Source organism: Apteryx rowi, unplaced genomic scaffold (assembly GCF_003343035.1).
Source record: "Apteryx rowi isolate R43461 unplaced genomic scaffold, aptRow1 scaffold_110, whole genome shotgun sequence".
In the NCBI taxonomy this organism is placed as follows: Eukaryota; Metazoa; Chordata; class Aves; order Apterygiformes; family Apterygidae; genus Apteryx; species Apteryx rowi.
Window position 1 is genome coordinate 1,157,505 of NW_020447309.1, and position 17,700 is coordinate 1,175,204.

General features: G+C 47.6%; 1 protein-coding gene across 1 annotated transcript; it reads right to left on the reverse strand.

Annotated features, from left to right (window-relative positions):
* Positions 1-6,480: 6,480 nt before the first annotated feature.
* HOXD4 (homeobox D4) lies at positions 6,481-8,256 on the reverse strand. The gene is made up of 2 exons (XM_026075647.1): positions 7,839-8,256; positions 6,481-7,435 (listed from the first exon to the last, which is right to left on the reverse strand). The coding sequence occupies exons 1-2, from the start codon at positions 8,245-8,247 to the stop codon at positions 7,131-7,133; spliced, it is 714 nt and encodes a 237-aa protein (XP_025931432.1). The 5' UTR covers positions 8,248-8,256; the 3' UTR covers positions 6,481-7,130.
* Between the last annotated feature and the right edge of the window lie 9,444 nt (positions 8,257-17,700).

The window sequence follows — 17,700 nt, forward strand, 5'->3', positions numbered from 1 at the left end:
GCGCTCCCCCCCCGGGCCGCCGCCGCAGCCCTCGGCGGCCGGCCCCCACTTACGCACCCCGCGGGGCTGGCGGAGCCGCGCTGCACCCGCCGGCGGCCACTCCAGCGCCGGGGAGAGGAGGATTCCGCGGGATATTTCCAGGCAGAGAAGGAGGAGGTATTTGGGGCTGGCTGCAACCGAAAGTCTGCTCCAGGGGTAACTCCGCAGCAATTCTCATCTGACGGCAACGTGCTAGGGCTTATTGGAGTACACGATTTTTTATTTTCTCCTTCTCCGCACTGGGAAAATGCAGGGCAGCTGGGACTAGCCCTATCTGGAGGCTAAAGAAGCCTTAGGAAAAAAAAGACTCATGACATTTGTGTGTGTGTGTGTGTCTGCTCTGAGCCTGCCTCGCCTCCCTGTGCATATGAAGACACTGAACAAACCCGATGTATATCCGTCATGTATGCACACAAAGATCCCCAACAATTCCAGCTCGGCAAAAATTAATATTAGCTCCTCTGTTTGATTTTCTAACATATCTGTAGCTATAAATACACCACACCTAATCTAACATCTGCTATGATTTCATTACCATCCAAAGCATGGGGATCTGACAGTAACGTATTACCTTACAATACTAACCATAAGTGCATTGTAACATTTATCTAAATTACATTGCTTTTCCTGACTTTGCAAACCAGTTATAAGAAGATTGGAGTCCAGTGATGGAAGCATAAGTTCAATGTAAATTATTGTGTACGGCTTCAGATTTATAATCCTATATTTCTTGGAAATGATGTACTTAAATCTCGCCTCAAGTAAGAGGTAATGGTTCTTTATATCCTTTTCCGTCAGCCATATATTTCGGCGTCTGTGTACTTTTGCAGAGATAGCTCTGTGCTCATACAGAGGCTCGTGTGTCTGTGTGTACATACACAAATCCATGAACGCACACAGTGTATTGTGTATCCTTGTGTATATACACACACAAAGCTGAAAATAGTTCTGACCAGTGTTAAGACATTTTGAATGATGAAGAGGTCTTCTGCTCCTTATTTAAAAGTGAGAGTGAAAAGTTCGGCACCGGTCGAGCAAAGAGCGCGAGGAGGACTCGGAAGCAAATGCCCATTTGGTGGGCAACTCGGAAACCTCCGGGAAAAAGTCCCACACCCGTTAGGTGGCTGCTAGAAGAATAAAACGTGATTTAAAAATAAAGGATGGCAGAGAGAAAAGAGCACCTTCGCCACCGCCACCAGAATTAAGACATCGTAAAGGGGACTGAAAAAGTATTAAGGAAATGTTACTCCTTTGCGCTAGTGGGACTCCAGCTTTGCGTGAATTTGTCTCCAGTAAAGGATCTAAGACTTCTTCAATCGCAGCATATGTTCATAGAGCAATAAAACAGAAAGATTTACAGTCTCCGCCCGCCCCCCAGCAGCCTCGCACCCTTTCAGGAATTACTTATGATGATTTATAACAACAACTCCGGCAATTGTCAAACTGATAAAATAGCCCGGGCTATATGCAGGAATAAACGCTCTTATGAAAGGGCTTCAATTTATGTTCGGGTCCATTTTACTGCGTGTTTTGCTGGAGTTTGGTTTCTTTCCCGGACCAACAGGATAATATAAAACTTCATTGATAAAAATGTAAGAGTTCTTGCGAAGTAGCATATCTGTTCCTTAGTCACTACGAAAGCACATAAACATTTGTCATCTTTGAATAATTGAATTAATGTGTTATTGTTTGAATGTATAATTCATAACATAGGAAACTTTGTCTCTGTCCTGCCACCAAAACGGAAGTAATAAAAAGCTACAGTCTGGGTTTTTTCAGAAATTACTCCAGCAAGGGATAATAAAGAATATCCTGTTTGCAGAAAGTACTTCCAGCTGACGCTGGGATTTAATAGAGAAATCTCAGCCTTGTGGTCCATATATTATAGAGCGGGAAGAGAGTGGTTTTATATAAAAATATGCTCTCCAATTTTCCTTTTGGTTTGAACTATTGATTGCAGACTTAAAAGGCTTCCAAGGGGTGCATCTGCCCGGGCTCCCTCTGCAGCGACTGGGGCAGAAGCCCACCGCGGCCAAGCCAGCAAATGGGAGCGGGGTCCGGCAGAAAGGGGCGAAAGAAGAACATGCAGCGACAGGGCGGCCTTTGTGCGAGGGCAGCAGCGCCGGGTGACGGAGGGAGCGCGCCGCGGAATTCATTAGCGCTGGGCGAAGCCGCCCCGGGTAGCATCTCGCCCCGGCTTATAGCCGTCCGTTGTGACGCGGAGGGAAAGTTACGGCCCTCGCTTGGAAAGCGTCAGGCCCTTAGCTCACCGTTCCCAGGACGGGCAGCAGATGCCCTGACAGCCGCATTGTTCCCGGCGCGGCGCGGCCGCGCGGGAGCTCCCCGCTCCGCCGGGCGGGCAGCGCCGCCGAGCCGCGGCCAGCCGGCCTCCGCGGCGCTCCGCGCTCGCCGCTTCCCCTTCGCCGGGAAGCAAAGGTCACCGCGTGCGCCCAGCCCAGCGCCGGGCTGCTGCCGAGCCCCACATCAGGAAGCGGCGTGCCCTATTTGTCACGCTTTTGACAGCTAAGTTCCTTAAGGTTTAAATAAGAAGGAATAAAAGTAAAAAATGTTTACATACCGAGCGTCTCTTTTTCGGCAGCTACCAAAGAGCTAGGTGTGCAGAGAGAGGGACTGCACCCTTTGTATATTATATTCTTGGGATCTCTTCAGTTTTCAAGTCTGATAGAGTCCTTTGCTTGGCAGATTAATGACGACTCCGTGTTTCTTAAGGGACGTGCTGAATTAATTATTTCGCAAATCACGTGGTCAGGACTTGTAGAAATCTATTCTTATCATCTTCCTTGCACTTTGAAATTCTGCCTGTTATGACTGTTCCTAGCAAGATTATTTTTGTCTCTAGGCTTGCAAAAAAAAAAAAAAAAAAAAAAAGATCAGGGGAAAGGGCTAACAAACATGGCCGTTGGAAGCTGTGTGGCTCTGCATTGAGAGGTCCCTATTTACTGTACTGTACAGTGAGTGGTGTTTGTTATTGACTCTGCCTTTCCTCTTCATTCTTACCTTAACGACTAGTGGTGATATAATATACAGAACTGTATTGATGTATTGGTAGTAACAGGAGGAGCCATTAAACAGGAGACAGAGAAAGTATAATCACAAAATGTGTCTGAATATTTAAACTTAGTGTGTGCTTACAAATGCCCCCCCCCCCCGTGCACTCCATGCATTAAGGGCACATGCCTTATTTTGTACATTACGCTCCTTTCACAGGTACAGCAAGGTACTGTATTTTTGGACACGTGCCTTGACCACGCTTCAAGAGAGGACAAGTCCTCTGTGCCAAATACCTGTGACAAAAACAGTGCAATAGACTTCTCTCACCTAGAGGTATGTTTATTGTCTGAGGTGCTTACAAGGGGTAGGAAAAAAACAGTGTTTGCCTTAGGTCCATATGAAAGTTTAAACTAAGTTTGCCTTTTCTTGTGATCTTTCATTTGTATCAGCTGGAAAAGCGAAACTTAGTGCTCAGACAAAACTACTCACTGCATTTTAATTTTAATTTTCCACTTCTTTGTAAATTGATTTCTTCCAGGACTCCCCTAAAAGGCACACATCTGTATGGGGATCGAGGTGACTTCAGGTGTGGCTCCCTGGCTCCTACCACACATGCATAAATCTGGGAGTCATTCTAGGAGGGCTTCTTAAATGCAAAGCAGTAGCAAATGGGTGATAGGCACTTTTAACTGCAGCCTAAATGTAAATATAGACTACAGCTTGGCCCAGAGTCACAACATTATGGCTAGGGCAATCAGCAAACCTGTTCAAAGGGACATTTGGAAGGATGCTACGCAGAGTCACTCATCTCTTAACACTGTAATGATGGGAGGGACAAGCATTTCACTGAAGACAGACCCACCTTGTAAGGACTGTTTGTTCACGGTACAAAACAGARTCTATTTCTCTACACCTTTTATTATTTCAAATATATATGGAGGACTTACATCAAAACTACAGGCGACAATTAGTATAAATAACGTTTTAATCAATGGCAGCAAAAACATTGGTAAAGTCTATAAAAGCATCACACTTTAACAGAGATGAGAGTATTGTTGGACAATGTGATCGTTTAACAAAAGGCTTCAATACACAACGTTTTATCCATGATAAACAAAAATAAACAGCTTCCCTTCCTACACAAAATAACTCTTGAGGAGAATTAAAAATCAATAAAAATAAACCTCAGGTTTGTTTTCCACGGGAGATAATGCCCAGTGTGTGCTTCATGGCGTTATTACACACATTCCTGACCATTCAGAGCACTGGCAGCTGGAAGCTATTTATTTATTTGGGTACTTTCTGCCTCCAGTTTACCTATTCTCAGAGCTCACAGCGTAATCACAACTATGTAAACTTACAGTGCCCCAGCCTTGCTCAAAGGGGACTTGCAGACAGGGTTGTATGAGCTGTGCCTGCTGAACCCAACACTCGTCCTGGCGATATTAACATTTCAAAAGACAATGAGACAAATTCTGCTCGCAGCTACATCCTTGTTTGACCTCAGTGGGCGGAGGAAGGAAATCTGGGAGCAGGATTTAGCCCTTTAACTTAGGTAGCGATCCCAGGCGATAAGAAACACAAAGCAAGGATTTGCTTATCCACGGACATTATTTTCCAGAATTGTACCCACTGATGACAAAGTTGGTAGCTTTCTCTCTCAAATAACATGTTTGAGCTGCTCCAAGTCAGATTATCACAGACCTTAAGTAAACAGCGGGGGTCCGTGAGGGGGATTTTCAAGAAGAGCAGCCAGAAGACTTTTCTTTTTTTTTTTCCTTTTTTTTTTTTTTTTTGTCCCATGGCTTCATATGAAGAGCAAAGGCAGGGCTTTGGGCAAGTCTGGAGACGGAAAGCTGCTACTGCAAGAACTGGGTGGAACAAAACTTGCAAACTCGTCTAAGGAATTCCCTCCTCAAGCGCTGCTGCTAACTGCTCTCCATGCCAGAGAAAGGGAAGAGTAGTTTGGGTCCAAAAGGTTAAGGGTTTAGAGGTCACTCTTCCCGGCTGAAATACAACTAATCGAATAGAAAATTTGTCCTCTGGGTGAACCTGTTCCTGCAATTTAGCCGAACTTCAGTAAAATACCTTTTCAGCTTCTCAACGTGAAGGCGTCAGAAAAAAGACGTCTTTACTATGTATGAACTCTGTGCTTTTTGTCATAGAAACAATGATGCGAATAATGCAGGAATATCCATCTTTAATATCACGACGTGGAGATATTCAAGGATTGCCATGTGCAAGTCTGAGAACTGGGCTAACCCTAAGGAAGAACAAAGAGTTTTCTCCAGGCTCTAAAACAAAAGACCAAGTCCTGCAAGATACTTTGCGGACYTCTAGGGACGAAAAAAGGGCAGAAGTTAACCGCTGACCACAGTCGGTTTTGCCGAATACATACATTTTGAAAAGCTCGCCTTTTATTTTCGAGTTTCTGCAAGCCCAGTTTTCCTGGCGTTTCCCTGAGTGAGTTCAGAAATCAACGTGTCCTCTATGGGAAACGCTCAGCCTAGACCTGGGCACTTTAAAGACTCACACGTTGCTGTTTCAACCTCCTTTTAAACAAGTGGAACTTGAGCTTTCGGTCTGGGTTTCCCCTCTTTTTCCTCTTCTCTTTGATAACAGGCTCATCTAGTTAAAATGTTGAGGATCTGGTCCCTCTCCTGGGCTGCCCCGAGGGTACCAGAGCTGAGGACGGAGCCCTCGGCTCGCTCGAGCAGAGGTGCAGGGGCTGAGGGAGCTGGTTTGGCTGGGTTTGCTGCTTACAGCGTTGGCTGATTGCCCCCAAACTTTGACACGGTGCAAACGGCAGCCACGGACAAACGCGTGGATATTAGGATATTAGCCCAGCTCTGCTCCCCTTCCAGCCTTCCACCTTCCCCGGAAATTAACTTGCTGAGATTTCGAAGCATTTCACTGAAGTGTCGTGGTTTGCTTATAAACAATCACTGTTCTTCCAAAAAAAAAAAAAAAAGTAACCCAAATAACACAAAACAACAACCCACACAGACCCTCTTTCTTTTGGACAGTAAATAAATTTTAAATCAGGTAGAAAGAATGGATTCAGCTTTGAGAAAAAATGGCTCAAACAATAACAGCAATCGCTTTCATTTTTCACTCTGGGGTTTTCTTTTTAGTTTATTTTTCCTTTTTTTTTTAATGAGGTATCGTTGGTTTAAACTACAGCGCAGAGCAGAGCAGACTTTGGAAACAGATTTTCAACCTTGTTAGCCCTGGATGTTACAGGATAAGGAGTAGGGACGCTTTTTCTATTCACAGAGAAGGAAATTCAAAAAATSGGACAAGAAAGTTGTGTACGTTCAAGACAAGTAAACATTATACATGTGTTCATGAGATTGGGAAGGAGAAATACTGTATTTCAGCTCCCCTTTCCCATTTTTGGTTTGACTATTTTTCTTTTCACTTTATCTTCATTCGTCTACATAACAAATAAATAAATATGCTAACACAATCAGAACATAAAATAACCCGTTTTCACTTAATTCCTATGCACATCTTCTGAGACGTTATGGAAATGAGCAAGTATTTTCATTACAACAAGAAAGGTAAAGCAGCACAAAAAGTACACAAATACTAGTCTTCATTGTTAAATAAAAGACTATACTATAATTTTCCTGTCCTCAACTTGCCCAAATGCATCATCCCGAAATTGCATGGGATAAAAAGACAATTAAAAGCAAAAATCCCAGAATAAAGCATCTAACCTTCACTTTCAAATTCAAAACTGAAACACAGGACAGTTTCATTTTCAATGATTTATTACTATTAATGGACAGAAGGTCTCCTTTAATATTTTCCCAATTCCCACTGCCTGCATGATGTTTCTTTTATTTTCTTTTTTCTTTTTTTTTGTTTCTTTCTTTTTTTTAGGTTGTGCTAGTAGAGTCAAATAAAATAAAGTCCAGAGTAGCGTCATTTTGTCTCCTTTGTACAACAGTACCTTAAAGAAAGATGACAGTTTCTTGATTCTTTAGCTGCTACATGCAAATTCTGCTTGGATAATGTCAGTTATGTACAGTACTGGTCAGAATCAAAGGATGAAATGGAAAATTTCACCTCTTCTATAAAGTTGTCAAGTCAGTCTGATGGTCCTTGGAAACAGTCTGTAAATGTGGGTTTGAACCAGAGGAAGAAGACCTGCCCTTAGTGTTGGGCAGTTTGTGATCTTTTTTCCACTTCATTCTTCTGTTCTGAAACCAGATCTTGATCTGGCGCTCAGAGAGACACAAAGTGTGGGCTATCTCAATACGGCGGCGCCTAGTCAGGTACCTGTTAAAATGAAATTCTTTTTCCAGTTCTAGGACTTGCTGTCTGGTGTAAGCTGTTCGGGAGCGTTTAGGTTCCCCTCCGTTGTAATTGGGATTCACTGGGAAAAAAATACGGAGAACTTTACAAATCTAATCTTGACTTTCCGGTTCGACTTTACAAAACAAAACCTTACGAGCTGCGAGCATGTGGCCAGGCTGGATTCATCACAGTTGCTTACAATGGATGTGCTGCTTTCACCCTTATTTAATACAGGCGCTAAAGACACACCGAGCTAGGTAGGCTGGAAGCCTCTAAGAGGCTTCGAAAATGGAGTTTTCTCCTGCATAGAAAAGACCCACATGGCCAACGGCCTATTTCCTCAGCAATAAAAATTTATGACGAGTGTAATTGGCTACCTCGGTTTAAAAACCTAGTCCAGGCGCCTTGCGAGGACTCGAGCACCCATCTCTGAGGACAACCGCAAGCAGGGTAGAAGAGCAAAGTAAGAAGAGGATCCTTACCCGAGTTAACATGGACTTTCTTCATCCAGGGATAAACTACTGCTGGCTGCTTAACTGCTGCCCCGTTTGGGGGTTTGAGGGCCGGCTGCTGGCTGCAGGCGCGGGAGGTGGGCAGCGGAGGCGGCGGACAGTGCTCTGCCGGCCCGGGGAAGGGGCCCGGGGGGCCGGACTGCTCCTGCCCGTGACCCCGCGGCTGCACGGCGGAGCCCTGGGCATTGCTACAGCTAAAGGGCGGCTCGCTGTAGTTTGACCGTGGGTAGATTCCCTGGTGCTGGAAATCAGAGCCCTGCGAGGCACTGTAGTACTCTGAACCCTGCTCGGCTAGGTAGCTATTCTGCAAATATTCCTCGCAAGGAGGAAATTTGGGATCCACATACTTAGAGTTCACCATATACGAACTCATGGCCATTAATTTCTGAAGGTAGAAAATACTAATTTTTCTCGTGTTGTCTTTTTTTCTCCTTCCATAGAGCCCTCCTACTTGCTGTCAACTGAATAAAGTTAGGCGTGCATGTGACCGGCCCGGCCAATGGGGAGGCAGGGAGCTGATCACCGGATTTGTGTGCAGCTCATAATTTCCACAAATTTAACTAAATAATATACGTGTAATCAAGTGACCCCTCTCCGGCAGGTTTTACCCTCCGAACCAGATATCAGTGTTTTAGGAATATTCATCAAGCGACAGTCGCCTGCCTGACCCTCAGGTACAGCCAGCCTTTTGTCTGGGCTGACTTCGCTAACCTCTTATGCCCTTCCGTTTAATTTACCGGCCAGAATCTCCACCGGGGTTTGTTACGTTGGTTAAAATAAAATATCGAAAGAAATAAAGAGCGAGGAGCTGAAGTAGGTTTAAAAGGGAGGAAACTGATAAGGAGGCAAGAAAAAGAAAAGACATCAAAGAAGAGGGTAATATGATGTACAATAGATCTGTCCTGTCTTTGTCTCGCAGAGGTCATCCAAAAGTTACCAGAATTTAGTTCTGCTGAATAAAATTAGGCAATCAGTAACTTCTCATTCACTTTGCAAGCCTCAATATATACGTGTGTTTACGTATACACAGACACACACACACATATATAAGTATATACATATATGTGTATAAAATCACACAGATAACAAGAAACTGTTCACTTTTAACCACTAAAGTTCAGTCAATTGAACTGGAGATGTCATTTAATTATGTTTAAAATATCACAGGTTTAATGAGATAAATTCAGTCTTCATTCATCAATATCATTCCTGGAGCACAAGTAAATACATTCCAATGAGTCGAATGCTGCTTTTGCTGCTGTCGTAAATATTTTGATGAGATCTGAACACTTGACTGGAAAATTTTGCTAACGTCTGGCATATCTAGCTAATTTATAAGTATCTTTTTAAAGATTTATGCATTGTTTTTTTTTTTTCTTTCCAGAAAATTTGTAGCTCTTGTGAGATTAACTGTTTAAATTCACAGTCTATTAATGGCAGTTACGATTGAACGACAAATGAAATTTAAAGAAACCTTTCAATGTATAGTAAATATGAGAGAGGCAGCAAAACTTTTAGAATTTCTCAATACTCAACATGCACGTGTATTTTGATTCCGTCAGTATTTAAACTTCTAACCATTTGCAGAAAGGTGAAGTTTTTGCATCGACCATATATTCCCCTAGAATCGAATCTGTGACTATATGAATACCACACAAATTCGGTTCTACAGGGTATATATAGACAACGTAATAACATTCTGTTTTCATCTACAATATAACAGGTCAGTGCAATTCTCTTATTCCTTACTGTCTTCTGAGGAATGCAAACTATTCTGTTGGGATAAAGTTCTGAAATACGGATTTGCAGAAAGGTGGGATTTCAGAAAAGATTCACAGTGGTTATTACTGATGAAAGAGCTCTACGACTCTGCACCAATTTATAGCGACGAATTTCGACTAACAAATTCTCTGTAAGACCTGCTGATCACTTTAAATGCTCTGTCGTTTACATGCTTGCTACAGATAATGGAGGTTACCAGTCAAATTGCGCTGTTTACAACAATAATAGTTAAAAATCATACAGAAAAGAGGGTTTATCTATCTAGCCTAATACGGATCTGAAGAGATTTTACCTAATTAGAATTTCCCCCACAAAAGAATAAAAAATAAAAAATCGAAACAGAAGTAAAACAGCCGACAACAGAAACAGCGATTCGTGGAAAAGACGAGATTAAAGGCTGGAGTTAGTTGTTCTTGGGAAGAAGAGAATTTCCAAATTTACCTTCATCACATTATGCTGGTCTAGTTATTATCCCCGCTGGCTGCGTGTGAGCCGCAGCCTCGCACCCTCCCCAGGTTCTCCCCGCCGTAGCGTTTATGGTGAAGGGCAGGGCGAGAGGTCATTCGAAATCATTTACAAACATATCACAAAGTTTCATTATTTTTACTTTGGCGACAGCAGCACACAGGAGTACAAAAGTTCATGAATTGTGTCTGACCCAGCTCCTCTCTGCTGTCCCGCGGTCAACCTCTTCTCCTTCGACTATTTAAAGCAGGAACATAAGGACAAATAAGAGTGCGGGTGTGATACATCCAGCCACTGCGAAGGGCAGAACTGGGGGTGTTGCGTTTACCCGAGCGATATGTACCGGTTGGTCTGCTTGGCTCCAGCTCCCAGCTGCCTAATCTGGGGGATGCTATTTTTAAACATCTGCTTTCTGACGACTGCGGTGGCATCTCCTTCACAGCAAGTGCAACTAGAAACGATTTTGTGTCCCTAGTCTCTCTTTTCCCGGATTATTGAAATCTCCACCCAACTCTGTGAGCGGGGCGCCCCGTTGCACCCCCCCTCCCCGGGCGGGGGGGCCGCCGGCTGGACGGGGCGGGCGCAGCCCCCTCCCGCGCCGGGCTCGCACGTGGGCTCGCCCCGAGCCCCGACGGCCCTGACGGGGCTGAGCCGGCCCCGACGGCGCTGGGGAAGCAGCAGCTCCTGCCCTGCCTAATACTACACATTTTCATATTTGTTAGACGCTGTGACCTGCGTTTCACCTTATTGCACGACTTGCTCAGACAGGTCAAAGCCAAAGAGTTATTGATGAACAAAAGCGTTATATATTCACCTCCTGTTCAACTGCCCATACAAAATGCTTTTGATCTATCAGCCTTTTTGTATTCTGCTTCATAATCAGTATGCTAAATGTACGTTGGCAGAAAGCAAGAAATCCATACATTTAGGGCCGGCCCTGAGATAACATGCCAAGGGCATCGATGTGACGCAGGGCTGAGCTACAGGAGGAGGAACGTTACCTATGGAACAACATTAAAAACGCAACGCTGGAGGCAATTGTTTATTTCGTATTTAAAGGGCTCCGAAGCCAATATCGCAACACAAGGTAAAAAGAGAAAGAGAAGCCTGGCACGAAGTGGTGAAAGAGATGATTTTTCAGAAAGCGTGGAGAGGAAACAGGGAGAAACGCAAATAAACACGGCTTCACTCCTGTACATTCTCCCAGTCAGAGCGTGGTTTGCAGAAGCGGGGAGGGCAATATGTCTTTAATGAATCTTCAAATATCGCAGGCTTTCTTTTCCTCTTTGAGAGACAAGCCAGCCTCAGTCTGAAGCACCAGGACTAATGCATTTAGCTCCTTAGCGCAGCCAGAACGGTTCAACAGCATTTCCTGCTTCATATCTAACTGCTCTCTTCCCACCCATGCCCTCGCCCGCCCTCTGTCCCCAGTTCAGCTCATTCTGAACCACCAAAAATATGAAACGCACTAAAGGGTGCCCTCATAAGCTCAGCTATCCGTTTTCTCCCTTGTCTTCACAGCATTTTAATCCATGTTTGATTCTCACTTGCCCAGAGAGACTCTGTACCAGAGGATCAATGCTACTGCTTAGAATAGTGCAATTGCACCACTAGGCTAACAACTCGGCTGGCTAATGCTGACAACGTCCAAATACCATTACGCCTTTCATTCATTCATGATGCCACTTCAAACGCGGTTAAAATTAGATAACAAACACAACTCTGTTTTGAATCCCGTCTGGAAAAAAAAAAGAGGAGGAGTAGCCAAGATTATGAGACTCTGCGATATAACATGATAGATTCAGTATTTGCACGGGGAGGCGCTGTATAGTTCTACCAAGTTAAAACGGTAACCCTGCTAATTGCTTCAAAGTACTTAAGAGCAGTATGACACCTGTGCAGCCCTGTAACAAACCCTACGGAGACCGTACCTCTACTTTTGTTGCTGCCTAGGATTATCCAGGACATGATACCACAAACCGAATCACCAAGAGCATTTACATGCTGACATAATCTTTTTGTAGTAATATTCAGCAGGGATACGTCTGGTTTAATTGTTCCAATCTGAGGAAAAGAAGCAGTATTTTCAAGCAACTCCAATTCTGCAAAAAATGAGAGATTACTCACCATAGATGTCTTTCCATGCTGCCGAACCTGTTGCAATAAAAACGTTTGTTACTGTTATATTCCACATACGGGTGATATTTCTTTAGAACAGCTAGTGAACAGATTTGATAGATGAACACAGAGGAGAGCTGGTGGTACATCCTGCGAGCAGGCAGACTGATGGGGTGGAAGCCCCTTCCGAATGAGGACCACATTGCATACAGACAGTTTTTACGAACACATGCTTTCCCTGTGTCTGGGGTGTGATCTTTCACTTTTAATATTCATAGTCTTGATTTTATACCAGATAATTTCTAAAGGGATGAAAAGTCAGACCTCCCTCTTTCACTACTGGAAAAAAAAGAATGACAAAGGCCTTTTTTTGTTCTGCGGTAATTCAATCGCTTACAAATGAAATATTCAGATCACCTTTGCTAAACCATCACCCATAAAATGTCACAACATGGCATGCAGCATCGTATCCGTGCTGAGCATAGAAAGAAGAAAAAATTTACAGGAATAGGTCTCGGGTTACTCCAAGACAGATAGCCTTTAAGATCACATAATTATCCAAACATTAACCACGAGCCATGCGTCTTTGTTTGCGTTATAGAAGGGTAGATTTGACTTGATCTTTGCTTCAAATCTTTTAATAAATACATTCAACGATCACAATAAGGGAGGAAAAAAAGAAAGAAAAAAAAAAAAGCACACATTCAGTCCAGTGCTCCTGAAATGCAGCGTATATTTAAAGGTAAAATACCAATATAGGGGTCCTTTGCTGTAAGCAAATTTTCGCCTCTTCTTTTGCCTTCCTGCATTATCTTGGAGAGTTGTTGTATTACACGCAGAGCAATTGCCTAGGTAACAATAGTTCACTACATAGAGCTTCCCAGGATTGCTTTTTTTTTTTTTTTTTTTAAGTTCTCCCTACTCTGGATAACACTCAGAGCTTGCAAGAACAGTGGAATAATATTAGCAGTTCGGGACTAAACAATACTTTGCTGTTCCGTTCCTTTTCCTTTTTTTTTTTTTTTTTTTTTAAGGTTAGTTTCAAATAAGACGCTTCATCGCATTCAGAAATCTCGGACAGGGAACAGCAAGCTAATTGCAGCTTTTCCCTAGCTATTTGAGCTCTACCTGTTCTTTTTTTTTTCAGAGTAAAGCTCTTTTAACGTTTCCGGTATTTGTATCTCATTCGCATATAGTTTCAAGAGGCACAAAGGCATCGGAGCAACTCGATCACGTAGGTGGTTGTATGAAGACGGATAGCGGACTTACTGCGAGCTTCCCTCTGGCAGGGCAAACCTGGGAGCAGAGGTGTCTCCATGGCCGCACTCCCGCAGAAGGCTCCTTGCTAACACTTCCCCGATTACTGCTTCCAGGAACGAAAGCATCTGCACTTGTATGCTCTTAAACTAATTTATGGTGGGAATTATATTTTGGCTTGTCAACTCTCAAGCCATAAAACAAAGTTTATTGGAATCACGTGCTTCTAAATAGCCACTCAGGACCTATCTCTGTGGAACCATAAATAACCTTCAGCTTTAAACTTTTATTCGCTAAATAAAGGTTCGCTGAATCTGTCCTATAAAATGGGACTGCTTCAGAATAGCGGGGATGCGCGGAAGGTCAGGTTCGCGGCGCTAGCCGGCCTTTTAAAAAGGCATGTTGGAAGGAAAGCCGCTAAGAGGGGAGCTAGCGCTCCCAAATTGCTCTTGAGAAAGGAGCGAGTGCCTTTCGCCGTGCGTACCAATTCAAGCCTTTCTTTGCATCTCTTAGGGGACAGGGAAGCACATCGTCAGGAGAGAACAGGGAGGTAATCTTTGGGGGGGGAGGGAGTGCCCCCTTTCCCTCCCTCCGGAAGTTTATGATATTTTGGYCGGACGCCCCTGGAAAAATGGTTTTGACTCATTCATCTCCCAAACTGTTGCTCAGGCGAGTTGTGCCAGGGGCTGCGGGCTCTGCAGACACCCGCCGGGCGTTTGCAAGCGACCAAACTGCTGCAAACAGCCAGGGCACCGGGCTTTGGAAAGGGAGAAAGTGTGAAGCCTGCCACAATGAGATCTTTGAGGACTGGAACTTTAAGGAGGGTTATAAAACAATAAAACCGCCCTGGTGTGAAGGGAGCAGGGTGTGAGTTAGCAAATGAGAATTTCAAGGAGTCTAAGCACAGGAAGTCAAATGCCCCTGGCAGTCACGCAGCCGCCCTTTGCACAAAGCAAACCGGGCACCGGTCCCCGATCTGTCACGGCTCAGCCGAGGGAGTCGGAGCCGTCAGGAGCTGCGCGCCCGAGAGGCGCTCGCCCCTTCCCCGCGGCGGCAGCGCCGTCCGCCCCGTCGGGTCCCGCTGCCCACAGCTGCGGGCAGGCAGCGCCCAGCGGCGCCTCCGCGCCCGGCTCGGGAAGAGAAGCCAACTCCAGCTCCTTGATGGGGGGTGGCAGCTGGCTGGTGCCTGTCTAACGCGAGAGTTAGATCCCTCCTGGTCTGTGCATACTTGGCATCGCCATTTCCTTTCTCCGTGGAATAAATCTAGAAATACAAGCTTGAATTTGCCTAAAACAACTAGTTTAACTCTCGTCATAGTCTTTAAGTTGTTCAGGTCACAGTTGGTCAATCGTTTTTCCACCAGAGAGCAAGAGGCATCCTGAATTCTTGCAAATACCCTCTCTTTCCCGCATCTTCTTTACGATACAGGGTTATTTGGCGTTCCGTAGTTTTCCTTTTTCTGTGTAAATGCTTTAATCAAAGACATCGCCGTCATGCACTATTGATGGCCAAAGCTGTGGAACGGCTTTTTCCTCCTATGTCCGCTGCTGCCCAGGACCGCCGGCAGAGCCTGTGCATCAGGTGACATTTAAGGAGAAATGCATAGTCGGGGAAACTATGGGGCGGCCGCTGACACCCGAGGGGGAACGGGCTCCTCCGCGCCTGCAGCCTGACGGCGCGGCGCGGCCCGGCGAAAGGGCTGGGGCAGGGCCGGCGCCGCCGGTAGCCCGACTCGAAGCAGGGCGGGGGGCGGGGGGGGAGCCCTGGCCCGGACGGCCGGGCACTCCCCCCGCGGGGGCGCCCCCGGGTCCTGCCGGCGGCCGCGCTGGGCGGGCAAGTTCTCGACGGGGCTCCAGCCCGCGCTCTGGCCCAGGGCCCGGCAGCAGCGGGACAAAGAGGCGGGGGGGCCCTGGCAAATGCACCATTCTGACAGGCCTCCAGGGGAACCACTTTAGGGACAGGCATCTTCAAGAAGCCAGACGTGCCCGGTAGCCTGCAGTCGCTCACCGGCTGCTCCGCAGCACCCCTCGCCCCTCCACCCACACACACCCCGCGACGCCGCGGCCTGACGTGCGGCCGACTTGGCACGGCTTGGCACGGCACGGCACGGCACGGCACGGCACGGCTTGGCGCGGCTTGGCGCGCCCGCGGCTCCCCGCCGTCGAGCGCGCCCGCCGACCCCCGACGGGAGGCCGAGCGCAGAGGCGTCGGGAGGCGCTCAGCCAGCCGCTGTCTGACGGCCAGATGTGGGAACAGTTTCCCGGGGGAGATGGGAGAAAAGGCTATGGATCAGCATGTGAGGGGGGAGGGTGTAATGGGAAAGTCAGCATCTGATTCTACAACTAGATTCTCAGTCATCATAATCTGGTTTTCTCACATTTCAGTTGACTTTCCCATTGCACCCCACCCCCCGATGTTTTTAGCTCTCTTGGCCAGTCTCGAGGGCAAGACCCACGCATATAATGGCTCTGGGAACGAGACACTGTTCACCAGCTCTGCTCATGTGAGTTTGGGAAGAGATGAATCCTTGAGAAGGAAGAAAAACTGGCTGCACTGGGAGTCTCCCCAAGTGAAACATTAGCCCACTGGAAAATCGGGCAAGGCAGCGCAGAGCGTTGCGAAGGGAGCAGGTGCCGCAGCGAGGGGCGCGAGCAGACGCCAGCAGCCTTCGACACTCACTTTAATCGGAGCGGGAGCAGCAGCCCCCGGAATGGGTTTCCCGGCAAACGGCTGTCCCCAAAAGTGTCCTGGAGATCTTGGGATTGGAACTGGGAAAGGTGAGGTCGTGGGACAGTGAGAAGCTGATCAGAGAGTTACAAATCTCTGTGATCTAGGGGCAAGATTAAAGTTTCTGCAACTGAATAATTCTAACCCTAAGATTCTGAACAGGGGATTATGAGGATTTTCACATTTCCTATTCTAAAATGCAGATGTGAAAGTTGACTTTGAAGCTCTGGCTAGTTCATTCGCTAGGCTTTTATGACTATTCTCATTTTCGGGGACTGACGATCTTGAGATGGATAAGATATGGAATGAAGTAACCCCAAAATAATTGGTTTCCCTCTGGTAATTGTTGTGATAAAAGGGTTGGGAACATTGAATCGCATGTGTAAAACACTGTCTCTCTTGAAGCTACTTGACAGACATGAGCACCAGCATGCTACCCCGAGGACCATACGGTCTGGAAATGACAGGCTCCATCTCTGACTTTAAAGACCTACTGAGCGCCTCGGTGGCGTCCAACGCATTAGCTCTCGATGCTTTTATCGTAACTTCGACCTCTCTGCAGACACCCCCGCGCCCACGGCCTCGAAAAGCTGGATGTGGGCATGCAAAGGCCCCTCGCCCCGAGGGCGCCGTCCCGGGGCAGAGCAGGCCCTCGGGTGGCGGCGGAGCGAGGGGAACCGCGCCCGGAGATCAAAGGGGGGCAGCGGCGGCGGGCGCGGCCGCCCGAGGTGCGCGGGGGCAGGAGGGCGAGGAGCACCGGGAGGGACGCGACGCCGGCCGTGGGAGCGCCCGGCCCGCCGGGAGCCGGGGCCGCCGGGGTCACGTCGGGGCACGGCTGGGGAAGGCGAGCCCCGAGGGCGGCAGGTGGGACAGAGGCGGGGAAAGCCGCAGGTTTCGGGGCCTGCAGCGCGCAGGGGACGGGGAGCGCGCTATGGACGGGGCCTGCCGGCGGGGAGAGGTGAGTGCGGGCAGCATCGCTGCTCTGGCACCGACATCAAAGGGGCAGCGAAGGACACGGTGGCTGCCCGACATCAAAGAGCGGGCTGGTGCCGCGGGAGGCCGGCGAGCACCTCCTCTGAGCGCTGGCGAGCCGCCGGGGCCGAGGCGGGTCTGCCCCCACCTCGGGGCGCACGGCTCCGCGGGGGCCCGGGAGCCGCAGGGGGCCGGAGGGCTGGAGGTGCTGGGAGAACTGGCGCCCAGCTGGGGGGCGGCTCTGGGGACGGGGTGAAGACGCCCAAGAGTCGCGGGGGGCCCAGAGGGGGGCGGACCGACGGCTCCAGCCCTCCCGCGGGCTCCCCCTCGGGGCGGGCAGGGAGAGCAGGGTGCAGCCTGGCCGGGCCGGGGCCGGGCAGCGGGGGCGGGCGAGGCGGAGGGCAACTCTCGGAGGCGCGGAAAGCGGCCAGGCTTGTCCTACAGCGCCTTCTCCTGGAGGAGGGGGTGGCAGACGAGAGGCTGGCGGCGGCGGCGGCGAGGGGCTGCCGTG

Bases quoted from the DNA above. Each gene is read 5' to 3' on its own strand.
- HOXD4 (XM_026075647.1), bottom strand. From the start codon at position 8,247: ATGGCCATGAGTTCGTATATGGTGAACTCTAAGTATGTGGATCCCAAA. The intron at 7,436-7,838 runs GTAAGGATCCTC...TTTTTTTCCCAG, and splicing joins GAAAGTCCATGTTAACTCGG to TGAATCCCAATTACAACGGA.